Source organism: Heliconius melpomene, chromosome 18, assembly GCF_056956725.1.
Source record: "Heliconius melpomene rosina isolate 202511_hmr_F chromosome 18, ASM5695672v1, whole genome shotgun sequence".
Classification (NCBI taxonomy): domain Eukaryota; kingdom Metazoa; phylum Arthropoda; class Insecta; order Lepidoptera; family Nymphalidae; genus Heliconius; species Heliconius melpomene.
Genome location: NC_140406.1, coordinates 6,027,355 through 6,043,896, shown reverse-complemented (window position 1 = coordinate 6,043,896; position 16,542 = coordinate 6,027,355). Strand labels below are relative to the sequence as shown.

Sequence of the window (16,542 nt, the reverse complement as noted above, 5' to 3'; positions counted from 1 at the left end):
ATTGTTTTACATACATACGCTGTTTACTAAACCACGGATGTTACTTATTAAGTATGTAGGTAATGTACAATGTTTTTATTTTAGTCATAACTCTCCGTTAATAATATCAATTTTAATATTGTATAAATGTTTTTTGTACGTTCACGCACTTTAACTTATATTTACGTATATCCAAAGAGAGTACATGTTTTAGATATAAAGTCTGTCGATTAAATAGACACTTTGCAATGATCCACGATGGCGTTATACTTACAATAGCAATAAATGTTTTATGCATCAATTTAAAATCATCGATTTTATCTTCACACATCTCTGACTTAAGACTAGTGCCCGTAACTAGTAATAGGAGGCAGGGAGAAATACTATTTAGACATTAGGTACGTCCTCCGCCCATTACAAGTAATGGGTAAGTGAATTATGAAATTATCATAATACCTGTATGTAGGCCGTCGTGGTGCAGGAGCAGTGACTGTAAAAGCGACTTTTGCGGGTTCGATTCGGGAAAATGAAATATTTTATTCTCATATCATCGCTTTGGGAACAAAATAAATCGACTTGCATATCACCCACTCAACACACAACACCTGGAGAATACGATGGAAGTTGGGAACGGAAGTGTTTTAATGGAATCGAGTGTCTTAACACTAGGTGATTCCTAGTAGATCCTACTGCCTATCCTGTTATGTGCGGAATACATCGTGAAGCTAAAAATACTTCTTTTTTAAGAAAAAAAAAGAGTATTATTAGGTATTTTGTATAGTGTACACGTAAGCCTACATGCCCTACATAATATGTTCGTACTCTTTAAATCTTTCTCTAAAATAACACGTTTTCTGAATACCTACGTCATATTTACCTTTATAATTATAGCGAGCCTCGCTAAATATAGTATAAGTTGCGTAAAGCTAATGTAATGGAAGTCAGATCATAAGGGTTCTAATCTAGACAGTACTAGGGTTTCCCCAACCCCTCGTCAGTACAGGCCGGCCGTCATGGCGGCAGGCTTGCTGGTTTGTGGTGCATGGTATTATACCATATTAGCCGGTGAGACTAATTTACGCTAATTTTTAGTTTTACTTTTGTCTCATCTTTATTGAATTAACATAATCACTCTCCTTTTACCGTTCCAATTTTGAATTTTATATTTATTTATATACATAAAAATATGTAGTAAATTATATTTATTGCTATATTATATCTATATGTAGTACTTTTATTTTAAATTTAATTCATTTTCTTTTACTACATTATAATTTCAGGTTTTTACATTTTATACTGTCCTGTTATGTACTTGATGTTTATAAAACACATGTTGTATAGAAAAGTCGTTGACGTGCTCTTTGCTCTATGGGAACTGTATCCTGTGGTAAAGTATCAACAAACATTCATTGAGTTTGACGTTAGGCCGAGAATTTTCTTCTAAAATCTATTTAATTATTAAACAATATATGTCTCTAGGCATTGTTCCAATGGATTTGCAAGACGGAACTCCATCATTATGGTGATTACGTCAATCCTGATGAATCTACAATAATAGTAATGAACCATCGTACGAGAGTTGACTGGAATTATGTTTGGATTGCTTTGTATCACGCGACTCAAAAACCTATTAGAAATGTAGAATGTATATGCAGAGAAAAAAATAATATCTCGTTGGAACCCAAACCTGATGTGTATGATGTTTTGTCTAGAGGAATATCTAAGATTAAATTTGTTTTAAAAGATGAAATTAAAGCTGTTCCTGGAATGGGTAAGTGATTTATTTTACTTTTTAATTAAAAAAAAACTAGTAAAATATCGGTCAATGGAGTCGAACCTACCCACCAAGGGCTATGTACCGACCAATTTCAAGATTGCAGATGAATAGGGCGTACCTATTATAATTATAATACGCATTCATTTTGTATGAAATGTCACTTCTTGCCAAATTTTATAGAATGAACTACAAATATAAGCTTATATTGATTTGCTCTAAGAAATACCTATAACTTTTCATTTTTTTCCTTCCTTTGTATTGTATGTTTTCGCTTCATGCAAAATTTCATAACGTAGGTCCACGGGAAGTACCCTATAAGTTTAGATTACGCGACGAATTTCATACAAAACGCAGCAAAACGATACATAAATACTCGTATCTTTTAATTGCCTTAATTTGAAAGCTTCATGTTTTCTTTGCTCAAGGGACTATAGACCTAAATATTTGGTATACATTTCAGCTTGAAACTTCTACGCGATTATAAGATAAATAATCTTGTTAGACGGACGGACAAACAACAAAGTAATCTTTTACAGTCGGATATCCATTTTTTCCCATTTGAGATACGGAACCCTAAAAAAGGGATAATCTGAATATTATATTAGAAACTCAAAAACACGACATGTCATTTTATTTGGATAAGCCATATTGCGTGCTTTCATCGTACGAGTATCATCATACATAAACAGTCCCTTGAGGAATGATCGTTATTACATTAAAGTAAATGTTAGCCATTTAACCAATAAGTACATCATACACTTTACTTAATCAACACAGCCTTCTTTTTTAAACGACTTCTTTTACTTCTATGAAAATCTTCTATTTTGCTTCTATTTTGCGGCAGACTAAATTAATAAGTCACTTTATTCCTTACTTTAGGCAATGGACCTTAAAACTAAAAAAAACACTGACGTAAAATTTTTAAACACTATTTTCTTTTTAGGATGGATAATGCAGTTAAACTTTTTCCTTTACGTCAAGCGGAATTGGCAGGAAGATCAAGTTAATATGTCTCAGTTTATAGACTACTATAAAAGGCTGCGATATCATCAGAGGATAGTGCTATTTCCTGAAGGCACTGATTTGAGCGAAGATAATAAGCGTCGAAGCGAAAAATTTGCTCTATCGAAGCAGTTGCCGGTTTGTAGAGTAGAGACCTTGTGATTTAGTATTTTGATATAGTTGTATTTTGTAGATTCAATATCCGCGTGCTGTTAGTTTGCATGTTTGTATTTATAGTATATAGCTAGATAGCATCGTAGCCACAAAGGTGTGACTGGAACGCGACGGTTGTGGGTTCGATCCCCACTCGAGGAAGTGAAATATTTATTTACGTTTATATTTCCAAGACAAAGCGAGGCGTTGAGTTCTGCCACTCAACACGCAATCCCTCCAGGATTCGGCAGGTCATTAACCTCTTGATCGAAAAAAAGACAAATTCATATAAGAAATCTACATAAGTGAATAATATTATTTTCCTTGACATTTGGTGAAACCGTTAATTTCACCCACTTTGAATGATCTAGCAATATTTAATTAACTTTTATTATACATTCCTTGATTGTATAGCCTTTAGTTTATCTCAAGATTATGTCAGAATGTTGACAGTAGTTTTATGTTTACATGCTTAATACTACGGAAGATGTAAAATTTTATATATGTAATAATTACTGACTTTTTATATCTTTTATTATATTGTACGTATTTTGCGGCTGTAATGTAAATCAGATGATAGAATTTAGATCTACGCTTTCAGATCAGAGTGCTATCTACTAATCTATTATTCTTGTTCTAAGTCAGTGACATTTGACCTGAAAATATATTTTACTTCATTATAATTATGAAAGGGGGACCTTTACTATTAATATTTTACCTCTATATTTTAAATATATACTCGTATATTAATGATATAGAGACCAGTGGTAGCGCAGCAGCTCGAGCTGTGACTTTACTTGTTTACACGCGACTGATTGTGGACCGATCTACACTCGAGGAAACAAAAATCTTTTTTTAAATATATATTTCCATGTCCTTGTTCTGGTGTCGAGGCAATTCAACACGCAACGCCTCCAAAATTCAGCGGAAAGTAGGGAACGGAGAGTCTAACATTAGGTTTCCTTTGTCTTGTCGCATGCGGGATACTGCGTGAAGCTGATTTAATTATGATTTTCTTAATTATAAAAACACATATTGATATGTAAAAAATGTATTTATAGAATTATGAATTTGTTCTGCATCCTCGTACGACCGGTTGGGCAGTTCTTTGTACTCGCATGAGGAGCAGCGGTTTGACGTCAGTGTACGACGTCACTGTCGCATACGATAATCCTGCTCAAACTGAAATGGATTTATTGCATGGAAATATGCCTAAGCATGTGCATTTCTACTTTAAACGGTAATATTTTAATATTATATTTATCGCATACTTAATAAAAATATACCAACATATTGTTTTAAAGTTAAAATGTAATGAAAATTTTCTTATATTTTATGAAAAATTATATATGCACAATGCACTAAAATGTGAACAATAACGAACACAAGTTGTCAACAAAATGTCAACAATGTATTTTAGAATATGTCACACTTTATATAATATGTCACGTTATATAACATACATAATATGTCACACATTTGAGTTAATTATCTACTTGTGTAAAGAGTAAAAATCATAGTAACTTCAAAATATGGTAACAATATATGAGATAGAAGCCATAAAATAAAGTTGGTTATTCATAAAAAATGTTTTTAGTGATGTACAACAAAGGCAACTCTTAAATCTTATGGCGTTTCGTGCGTGTCACTTAGGCACAAATCATTTAGCCCATGTTAAAAAATAATCCATCTTAAAAAATATATACCAATATTATATATGACATATCGTATTACCATATTTAGATCTTCGTATTAACATTATTTTCGTATTGTATTAAAAACTGTTAAATTACAATAAGTATATTAATTATTATAATTAAAAGTGTATTGAACTTATTTTCATAACTAAAACGGCGATGCAATACAAATTAAATTTATGCATCTACTGCATCAATATTCATGAAGTAACTTAATTTTACTTTTCACTTTGTATTGGTAAGAATATATTTTTATGTCTCATAATGTCTGCGGAATTGACCGCATATTTAAATGGACAAAACTGGTTCTTTCACCTTGACTAGATAATATAACTAACATTCATTTATTCCGAAGCCTTGTAAAATGCGGCTGTATAAGAAACTGTTGCATATAAGACTTAACGTGCATATGAAACAATGTGTTAATAAAATATCCATAATATTTATTTTTCTTTGTTGTGTTTTTGAAAAAAATATATCAGCCAGAGTATTAAACATTACCTAAATCTATATACAGTAACATTTTAAAAATATAAAAATTATTTACTTTATTTTTAAAATAATATTTTCTTATAATTAAAATTCATATATTTTACGTCTCCGATATTTCGGAAAACGGTTAAAGAGAATATTTATTATTCAATATCTTTCACTCTTTTTTCATCATCTTTTGACTAAATAAGGTAAATGATTTCTTAAGTGGAATTGAACAAATACGATATAAACTATAGAGCTAGGCAGACCTTAACTAATTAGACCACATGAATGCTTATGTTTCAGACATGCCATTGAGGATTTACCTTTCGAAGAAGACGAATTAAGAACATGGCTTCAAGACCGTTGGAAGGAAAAAAATATAAGTCTTGAAAGGTTTCATAGAGAAGGTACTAACTGTCAAGTTAAAATATAATTTAAGTACCTATATATACCTTTTTTATCTATTTTCTAAATCATTAGTGGCCAGGTATGCCGCAGAGGACAGGATGTGGGTTCGATTCCCAAAATATTTAATATTTTTATTTCCCCGCTCTAGTAACGATGCAAATCGCGGCGTTGAGTTTTGCCACTCAACGTACAATTTCTTCAGGGTTCGACGGAAATTGGGGAACGGATGAGAAGGGAGTGTTTTAACACTAGGTCCCCAAGATCCCTCTGCCTAAACTGCTACGTGCTGCTACGTACTGCGTAAGCTATATATAACTTTTTTACATATTCTCTACAAAATGCAAAATAATAACTATGAATATACTTTTTAATTGGGATGTAACAATTTCATGATTAATTTGAGCCTAATGAATGATGACCCCGTTCTTTAATTTTCATTCAAACAAAAATATTCCAAGTAAGGGTTATAAAACACAATGCTATATGGTCTGGCCAAACCAGGAAATCGGAAATTTTAATATGTTAAATATATAAATTGGCATTTTAATTTATGAAATCAACGTCGGCTTCATCAACTTACAACATCAACACAATAAATAATATAATCATAAATTATTATTTCATCTTTGCGAAATTCTTTTCTTCTATTTCATAAGACACCAAGATAGTTGTAAACATAAGTAAAATATATTATGGAGCTAGGCAGTGGTATTAAAAGTATGAATATTTCAATTCTTATTTTTTATACAATTCCATTCTTTTCCACTCAGCTCTTTACTTTACCGGTGATTGAGGAATTATCATTTCAACTTAATTAAGTACCTTATTTTTAAGGTATGAACGTACACGTGCTAAACACTTCCGGTACAACCACATGACTGAGAAACATTAGTAATAGGAACCGCCTAAACGTCACCATCTCCAAAGATTGGATATAAGATGGTAAAAAGTAGAGAGTAGAGTCTGCTGCTGCTGGGGAGATTTTTCGTAACGCCAATTAATCATCCCCTAACAAATCTGTTTATACTTAAAAATTGCTAGCAGATTTACTCATAGGAAAATAATCCTTAAAGTGTTATATTGTTTCAGGTCATTTCATAGACTTCACTACAAAGATCGCTCCCCTGAAGAGAGAATCTCAGTCTCTTGCCGTTGCCAAATTAGCATTTATTTTTTGGACATTTATAGACGTTTTATTTATTTACTGCTTGTACGTTAGCGTGATTTTTAAATTTTGGGTTATTTATCACACCTTACTGTTTGTTCTAGTCACTAAGTATTTTGGCGGATTTCATAATATACAATATAGAATACTTAACAAAGTAAAAATGTAATAAGTTTATTTAAATTTTCCTAATTATTGTCTTCAGTATAAGATAATTTTAGTATGTTGGTATTGATTAATGAAAATGACAATATAATAAATAACTATTTATAACTTGTTTCATTTAAAAAAAAACCCTAATATGTGACTTTGAAGAATTGAGTAAAAAATATAAATGTAAAATTAGTATGGTATGCAATTTTTTTTAATTTCACATTGTATTCCGCGTATAGTAGGATAGGCAGAGGGAACCTAGTGCTAAGACACTATCCCCACTTTCCGTCAAATTTTCGAGGCATTGCGTGTTGAGTGACGGAACTCAACGTTCGCTTCTTGCTTTAGTACGAGAGCGGAGAAATGAAAATGTTAATAAATAATAATACATTATACTGAGAGGGAATCAAACCCAGAATCGTTACAGTCACACGCTTGTGCATCTGCACCATTACGGCCTCATGATATGTAATTGAAGGAATAAACATAAGATTCCAAAATAAAGAGCAAATTACGCTTTTATTTTTTAAATACGCTTTTATTTTTTTCAGTTTGCTTTATAGTATTCAACAATACAGTATCTTTAGTTTCCGGTAAAAAGTAACATAGTGATCCGGCACCAATGATCAAAATGGTAAATATTAGTATTGAAACCCAATCAATTCCAATATTAACTATAAACGGTGCGATAAATCCTCCAAATCTTCCGAAAACTGAAACGAATCCCATTGCAGAATTACGTATAACTGTTGGAAAAATTTCCGAGGAGTACAAATATAGTTGAACAAAAGCTGAGTAGGCGCCTGTCAGACCGACTATAGCAAAAGCTAGTTGTGGATATCTCATCGTATTTGGTATAACTAAATACATCAACAGTGAAATTCCGGCAGCAGCAAAGCTTGTGATGACACCAATTTTTCTTCTTAAATATAATGAAGACAAAACGACTATTACTAATCCAGGTGCATGGCTGACTGCGGACAGCAATACATTTAGATAAATGTTTCCTTCCAGACGTCCAATGTACTGATTGACACCAAAGAATGTATGTGAACAGCACATCCATACAAACGCCATTATTAATGTGTAGGTTCTGATCTTCGATGTCTTGAATAGATCTAAGTACGATCCATATTGTACTTTATCTTGTTGGTGAATTTCTAGTATTGCTTTTTCCACTATGTCTCTTACATTTTCAGTAGGTCGATTGTTCCTGGAAATATATAATGGTTGGAAAAATATATGGTAAATTTATAATTACTTTTAACTTGTAGAAGAAATGTAGTTTATATTTATATATTTGTATCAATTGTAATAGATATACATTTCATGTGCTGTATTTCACAACAAAATTAAGTGAAATTATCAAGACGGTTGAGTAATGGGTAGTCTCAGAAGCATTAGTAAACTATTGAAATATTTTGTTTTTATAAAAGTTATAATGACTAAATTTTCTCTCAGGAAAGCTCAATTTTAAACGATTACGCTTAAGCTAATTTATAGTAAACTTTAAAAATATTGTATGCAATATGTACTGAAGATAAAAACTAAATCATTCCTATAAATTGGGTTTAGTTGGGCTTTTGCTTTAAAAAATATTTAGGCGTATTTATATCAAACAAAAAATATATCACAAAAACTACTTACTTTCGAGCTATATGAGTTAAAACTTCAACAGCTCTTTCTTTATGGCCCATAGTAATAAGCCATCTAGGAGATTCAGGTATGAGGTAGTAGTAAAATATCACAAAAAACCACGGCAAGGAGGTCGCTAACTGTAGATATCTCCAGTCGCGTAAAAAGTATGCGATAAATGGTAATGTTATATATGCAAATACATAGGCTGTCTCGATAAGACCTGTTAAATACGGTCGAAATGATTTGCCGCTTAGTTCAATTATGATTATATAGCAGCTAAGCAGGGTCCCTCCAACTCCAGTTCCTATCAGGAAACGTAAGGCAATAAACATCCATAGTTCCGTTGCTAAAACAGAAAGTGCCACAAAAATCACTTCTGTTAACAGGGCTAGTAGACATGCTATTTTGCGACCATATCTGCAAAAAAAAAGTAAATAAAGCAGACATAAAGACAGGGGCAACATTTTATACAATTATTAATTCGTAATGAAATACATGTTTCATAATATGAGGCTAATCGTAGCAACTGGAGCACAATCGTACGACTGTAACAGTGACAGTGTGTGGATTCGATGCCCACTCAAGAATGTAAATTAGGTAATTAAAATTTTCATTTCTTATTGTGAATGCAATGCTTACAAAAATTGGAGGAAAAGTGGGGAACCGAAGTCTCTTAAACTGAATGGAGTGTTGTAACACTAGATAATTAATACCTTCTTAATCCTGGTAAGGATAATACAATCATAATTATATTTAAAGCTGACTTACAATCTAACGATTTGAATAGGAACTTACCTGTCAGATATAAAACCAAATAATAAATTCCCAACTAAAATACCAATTTGTAGCATAGATTGTGTCAGGCTTGCCAAATGTTTTTTGTCACATATTAAATCAAAAGTGGTAGTTACCGAGTTCTCAATCGAACTGGTGTCGTATCTAGGATTCTCGCACGGGCAATGATTGGTAAGATTATAAGCATTATCATCCATACAAACATAATCTACATTTGGTATAATAAATACAATATTTGTCAATTGATATTCTGTAGGGAACCTTCCAATAGTTACAAGGAACAGAATCCAAGTTTGATATTTGCCAAAGCGACCTATGATAGTTTCTATGGCATCGTCTGCTGATAGCATTGTTTTGAAACTGTAACAATCATTTCGTTTAGACATATATTCCATTCGGCATAAGAATATGAAAATAATAAAGAGAAATCGTTGCATAATTTCATAATCAAAACATTAAGAAAGTAGAGGGCAGTCGTGACACGGGAACAAGCTTGCGAGTATAAATGCGACAGGTTGTTGGTTTGGTTCCCACTCTAGGAAAGGGAATATTTTATATTCTCACTTCCTCGAGTGCGGAGTGTCTTAACATGAGTGCGGGTTCTGCATCATAAGTAACGTATTTTTTTTAAAAACATGAATAATGAATGCTGAAGTAATAATATATTTTTTTTAGAGTTGCACTTTGTTTTACCGTTTTTTCAAAATATAATAAATTACTAATAATTTTAGAACCTCCTATACAAACTTTCCCGAATGAAGCTTACCTAAAGCTTATTGTCAGGTAGTATTTAACCGATATTTAGATGAAGCATACTCATTGTACTTACATTTTTTTTTGTTTTTAAAATAATCACTATAAAAAATAAATCCTTATAGTTCTTCGGTTAAATTTAAATATATTTAAAATTTAGAAAATATTATTTTGTGAGAAGTAAACACTAGCACAAAAGTTAACTGTTAGATGATCAACATCTTTTTGTGTCCAAATCTTTTTTATATTTGTTCTTATAAATAAAAAACGCACGGTAAAAATTGCGCCAAGTCTACTATGACTAAAAAAATTGTATTATACATAATATTTTATTATATAACATATTTTCATTTACTATAATAAATTGCTGAAAACGTAATACCAATTGTATTATTATTGCAAGAATAATTATTTTATTATTAGTATTAATAATCATTACAGTAATGTATAATACAAAAAATTGTGCGATATTAAAATTAATGTAGAAATGTCTATTAACAGAAATTATAGATTAATTTAATAAAAACTTAGTTAATTATTTATATTTTTTCAATAATATTCAATATTGTTAATTAATTTTGTAATAGTTTGAACTATCATTTCTAATGTATTAAAACATATAATACATATAACTTGGCTCATTACACTACCTAAAAAAATAAAGTGCTTCATGAGAAAATATATCTATAAGATTTAAGTAGGTAGGTTATAAGATCAGCTTATCTGTTAGTTTATCCCTAATATAATTTTGAATAAAAATACGCAAGTAATGCAAAGCCACAATGTTCGGTTTTTGCTTCGTAATTTATAAACATTGTAAAACTAGATGTAACTGGTACGTATTTGATTTTGAGAGATTTTGAGACGCACGTGATAAATGTGTGAAAAAACCTCATGTGGGGGAATATAAACAATATTTAATATATAGATTTTCTCTGATATGATTAAAAAATCAAGAAAATTCCTTCTTTTCCTATTCTAATACAGATGTCCCCATTGACGGCTCCTAATTAAGACCGCAATAGTTGTGGGCACGATCTCTGCGAAATGAATTCTATTCATTTTCTCGTTTTGGTAGCTAAGTATGTACTGTATGAGTTCTATGTGATTTTTAAAACAAAAATGGTATTTAGCGACTACTAGAGTGTAGTGTTTGTGTTTCTATATCTATCATGACCGCAGCTAATAAAAATATTTGAAGTATAATCTGATTCTTTTTTCTCTAGTATATTTTGGATTTCACTATGTAATTTAAGAAAAATGTAATCATAAAAATACATTAAAAAACACTAAAAGTTAAATACAATGAATAAAAAATATAGTCATTTAATTTCTTTTAAAAAAAATATATTTTTCGAATTTCTACTAAAACTAATTAGAACCAATAAAAACTCGTATATTTTTATTTTTAAAAGTTTTATGGAGTCGGTTTTTGTTTTTTTTTTTCATTATTAGAACAGTAGATTAAATTTGCAACTGATAAATCTTTTTAGTTAAACATTTGTCATACGTGAAGCTTTCCACAACGAAGCTACATACAAAATAAGCTTAGAAAGGTTAAATTTGAAATGTATGCTGACATACGACTCTATTTATTGACTTACACATTGTAAAGAGGAGGAAAATGTAACATTTCTTATCTTGCTCTGAAACTAACAAGTACTCGACTGACTAGATGACTAGCAATTTTAATGTTATGTGTGTACGTGAGGGCTAAATCTAAACGAAAAGAAGCAAAAAAACTCACAATGCAGAGACTTTGTTGACTATATGTATCTACACGCACGGACTTTAAAAAATGTAAAATATAACATAATATTATATTAATTATTTCAAAGTAAAAAAAAATAAAAATAACAAATGATATTATTCATACTAATACAGGATTGATCAATTTTAGTAAAAGCACAGCCTAATAAGCTTTCATAGAGTAATTAAAACTGTGCAACTGCAACTAAAACAAAAGTGATTTTGCCAAAAAAGATTATTTTTCATATAAAATAAATAATAAAATTATCGTTGTAAAAGAAACGAACGAACTTTGAACAGTGTTTAGGATATTATATAAAACAGGACATAAAATGGGACGATCCTTTCTCGTTTGAGTACGTTTTAAGTGAATGAAAAATCGCAGATCGACAACGTTTAGTAGTATTTTTGGAGTAGTAGATATTTACGTCATTGTTATCACACGTAATATATATAGTACGGATAAAAAATAATGATACGTCTAAATTGCTGACGAATCTTGATAAACTTTTTTTAGAAACGGGTTTGAAATATTTTACTGTATATGTTGCACCAGTAAAAGAAACATAGTCGCCACCACCAGCTATACTTGTATGTATATTTAAAAATTTAAATGGCGGAAGTCATTTTAGTTTTTGTTTAAGTTTCTGTTCAGTTTCACGCTGTATCCCGCACTCAGCAGGGTAGACAAGAGGAAAAGGGTTAAGACGCCGAATTCTAGAGGTACGGCGTGTAGAGATTAAATGAAACCTATCGTATTATACATATAATATGTGTCAATAAAATTTTGAGGTTTCCCTCGATTTCCCTGAAATTTTATCAGATCACTTTAAGGAGATGGGGAGATGGGGGGGGGGGGATGGGTAACGGAAATGTCTTTACGGGAAACAAATGTCTTATAATATTAGATTCCAGGTTCCTTCTGGATATACTGTGCGCGATACGGCGTGATGCTCAAGAAAATATTATTTTACGTTCTTTTAGAATTAAATCACTTCTGGTGCTATTAAGAAAGGATGTAGTACATTTATCTATATATATAAAATTGAAAGGTCACTCACTCATCACGAAATGCTAGGAACCTCAAATTTTGCATAGGAGTTACTTATAGGACGTAGGTGCTCGCTAAGACGGGAATTTGCAATATTCGACTTCTAAGGGGTTGTTTTTGGGGTCGAAAGTTTGTATGAAACTACGTTACTACAAATGCCTAGCATTTGTAGTCTCAAATTTTGCATAGACGTCACTAGGACGTAGTCATAGAGACAGAAATTAATAATAACATAGTTCACGCGGGTGAAACCGCGAGCGGGCCGCTAGTATGATATAAATAGAAATTACACCAAGTCCCTACAATTTTTAATGTCGTTCAGTTTTTATCACGATATTAAAGTATCTAATAAATTGACGTATTACATATTTTAATACGATTATTAAATATATCTGATATAGGATATTGTTTAAGATTAAGAAGTTCACGTATTATTTATAATCAAAAAATAAATAAATCAACATTATAAAAGGTGATAAAAAATATCTGGAAAATTATAATATGACAGTTATTTGTAGAATATGCAGCGCAAAAACATAAAAAAAACAAATAAGATTGTAAAAACTTTTTTATTGAATAACAATATAAAAATTGCGTGTTGAGTGGTGAACTCAATGCCGCGCTCTGCCGCGTTATCAGAGTTAGGAAATGAAAATATTAAATATTCCTCACATATTCCTCCTTCCTCCTTCATTTCCTCGAGTCACCGCGCCACGACTGTTTATTACATTTTCAAACATTTCAAAACAAAGGAAAAACATTTTACTATTATATATTTATTATACCTAAACTAAATTATTACTTATAATTATAATAATATTTTTTACTATAAATTACCTTTTAATTTGCTTCTGCCTTTTTTTTCCGTTTGATCAATAGTATTTAAAAGTACAGTATCTTTTGTTTCAGGTAAGAAATAACACAAACATCCAGCGCAAAAAGACAAAGAACTAAATATAACTATAGAGACCCATTCGATTCCTATATTTACAACAAAGGGTGCAATAAGTCCACCAAATCTAGCAAAAACAGATACTAAACCCATAGCAGAATTTCGTATGACTGTTGGAAAGATTTCTGATGAATATAAATAAATTTGAACAAATGCTGTATATGCGCCAGTGAGACCTATAAGAGCAAAAGTAAGCTCTACCGCTCTCATGTTGCTCGGTATGATTAAGAAAATTAGTAAAGATATTCCAGCAGTAAAAAAACTTATAATGACACCAACTTTTCGCCTTAAATACAACGATGCAAGTACAACTAACAATAATCCGGGTATAAGACTTACAGCTGATAGCATGACGTTTAGGTAGATATTTCCTTGAAGTCGACCAATATATTGATTTACACCAAAGAAACTATTTGCGCAGCACATCCATATAAATGCCATAATTAAAGTGTAGGCCCTGACTTTGGGAGTTTTGAATAGATCCATATAGGTGCCATGTTGTTTTCGATCCTCTTTCTCAATTTCTTTTATTACATTTTCGACAGTTGACCTTATATTATCTGTTGAAAGGTTGTTTCTGGAAATAAATCAAAGATATATTAGCGCATAGAATATAAAATATTACGATTTTAAATATACGAGTATGCTTACCTTTTAGCTATATTCGTTAATAGGTCAATTGCCTTTTCTTTATGGCCCATTGTTATAAGCCATCTAGGAGATTCAGGAATTAGAAAATAGTAAAATACTACAAAACACCAAGGAAGAGATGTAGCTAACTGTAATTGCCCCCAATCTCGTAAAAAGTATGCAAATATTGGAAGTGTAAAATAGGCTATTATATACGATATTTCGATTAAGCCAGTAAGATATGGTCTAAATGATTTGCCACTTAATTCAATGATCATCACATAACAACACAGCATAATTCCTCCTACAGCAGCCCCAATTAAAAATCGACAGATGACGAACATCCATAATTCGGTTGCAGCTACTGACAATGCAGTGAAAATAACCTGTGACAACATTGCAAGTAAACATGCCATTTTACGTCCATACCTGAGAACAAATACAAATCATTTAATTACTCATCATCCTTCTCTCAGCCTTCATTAAAATGATCTATATGGATGGATTTTCATAGCACTCCTTGGTAATTAAGATTAATGATTATAAAGTAAAGCATTTCACTTACCTATCTGATATATGACCAAATATTAAGCTACCACCAAGAATACCAACTTGTAGAATAGATTGAGCTAAGCTTGCTAAATGACTTTTTTCACATATTAAATCCCATGTTGTAGTGACAGAATTAACAATTGTACTGTTGTCGTAAACGGGGTTTTTACAGGGGCAGTAATTAGTCTTATTAAAGGCGTCTTCATCCATACATACATAATCAACACTCGGCAAAAGAAATACTACGTTAGATATCTGATATTCGGAGGGAAACCTTGCAATTGTAACTAAAAAGAAAATCCAAGTTTGGTATTTACCAAAACGACCGATGAGGCTTTCTATTGCATCGTCAGCTGATGACATATTATTTGATCTGAAATTAAATTTATGTAGAGATTTTACCAACTGTTTTTTTTTTTTACAAAAAATATAAGAAATGATTCAGGGTGTCTGTACTAATTAAAAAATAATTTCGACTCACGTGTGCTCCAAAACAATTATTTAATAACATTAACCAAGATGTTTATTTAATAGATGTAAATTACGCAAAATCAAACTGCTTAGACAATATATTTTCATTCCTAATCATTTTGATACGTTATCACTGACAATGAAAGCGACATTTATTGTGTATATATACTTGCCAAGTCACATGTATATCTACATAAGATACAAAACCTTATTGACTATATTATTAAAATTCGGTCTTTTCATTTTCACTACAAATTGTCTATTTGATCTTGTACAATAGACTTGCTAATGACGAAATTGTTTTCAATACTACATAAAAGACTGAAACAAAAAGTAAACAGATCAATATTTAAATGAAACCATATGTTTTTCCTTTATAAAAGAATTTATTTCATAATTTAGTAAGTATCTCAGTATTTTTGTACATTCTACGTTGGGTGTGTATGATAGTTACACTTTTATTTCATTTTATATTCTCACGTATATTATCAAAATTCATTCTGATTATTTTTTTTGCAACAAAAAAAAATTGTGCAAAATTGTTGACTAAGACATTCCAAGACATACATACATACATACATTCCAGACATATTTAATGAAACTACCCAAAACAATTCATAGTCTATATGTTATCAGCACCTGTATAATCCGGTATTTAATATAATATCTTGGTATCGGATATCTTATAGAATGCTTAAAATGTATGTGTGAATACTTAAAATGTAGGTACTTAAAATACTTAAAATATATTATTTAGTTACATTGTCGAAGTGATTAGTGCTCAGTTGGCACGCTCAAACGTGTTACGTCATAAATTAAGAACTGGACTGAACTGATATATTATTTATTTTATTATTTGCCTATTATATACAATATCGAATTCACAGACGGTAACGTATGTAAAACATGAGAGCAAGAAAGGGTGTGAAATGTCCATGTGGATTTTTATTTATTCGAACTACTAACGCCATCCCAGCAACAGGCGCGGCGGTTTGAATTTCAAGTTAGGTGAGGTTGGTGGGTTGTTATAACCTAACAACGAAAAAAACATAAACCTACTTTTGAGAACTTCAGAGAAGTCTATATGAGGTCCATTTCGAGCTCAAGCCGCAGTGAGAATGAAAGTGTTGATCAATGCAA

The 16,542-nt window shown here is 31.0% G+C and overlaps 2 protein-coding genes across 4 annotated transcripts; one reads left to right on the top strand and one right to left on the bottom strand.

The window, feature by feature from the left end:
• The first annotated feature begins 897 nt into the window (after positions 1-897).
• On the top strand, positions 898-6,925 carry LOC146529372 (lysocardiolipin acyltransferase 1-like). The gene is made up of 7 exons (XM_085201511.1): positions 898-1,044; positions 1,260-1,366; positions 1,459-1,750; positions 2,700-2,896; positions 3,973-4,151; positions 5,389-5,492; positions 6,583-6,925. The coding sequence occupies exons 1-7, from the start codon at positions 993-995 to the stop codon at positions 6,825-6,827; spliced, it is 1,176 nt and encodes a 391-aa protein (XP_085057637.1). The 5' UTR covers positions 898-992; the 3' UTR covers positions 6,828-6,925.
• LOC146529371 (organic cation transporter protein-like) lies at positions 6,581-15,547 on the bottom strand. Of its 3 annotated transcripts, XM_085201509.1 has the most exons (5): positions 15,413-15,547; positions 14,945-15,304; positions 14,401-14,808; positions 14,089-14,326; positions 9,285-9,604 (listed from the first exon to the last, which is right to left on the bottom strand). In XM_085201509.1, exons 2-5 carry the CDS (start codon positions 15,292-15,294, stop codon positions 9,434-9,436), a joined length of 1,167 nt encoding a protein of 388 aa, XP_085057635.1. In that variant the 5' UTR covers positions 15,295-15,304; positions 15,413-15,547; the 3' UTR covers positions 9,285-9,433. The 3 variants fall into 3 exon arrangements, with proteins under 3 accessions (XP_085057634.1, XP_085057635.1, XP_085057633.1); XM_085201508.1 differs by lacking the exons at positions 14,401-14,808; positions 14,945-15,304; positions 15,413-15,547 and adding exons at positions 6,581-8,024; positions 8,459-8,866 and having other exon boundaries at positions 9,245-9,604; positions 14,089-14,223; XM_085201507.1 differs by lacking the exon at positions 9,285-9,604 and having other exon boundaries at positions 13,370-14,326.
• Between the last annotated feature and the right edge of the window lie 995 nt (positions 15,548-16,542).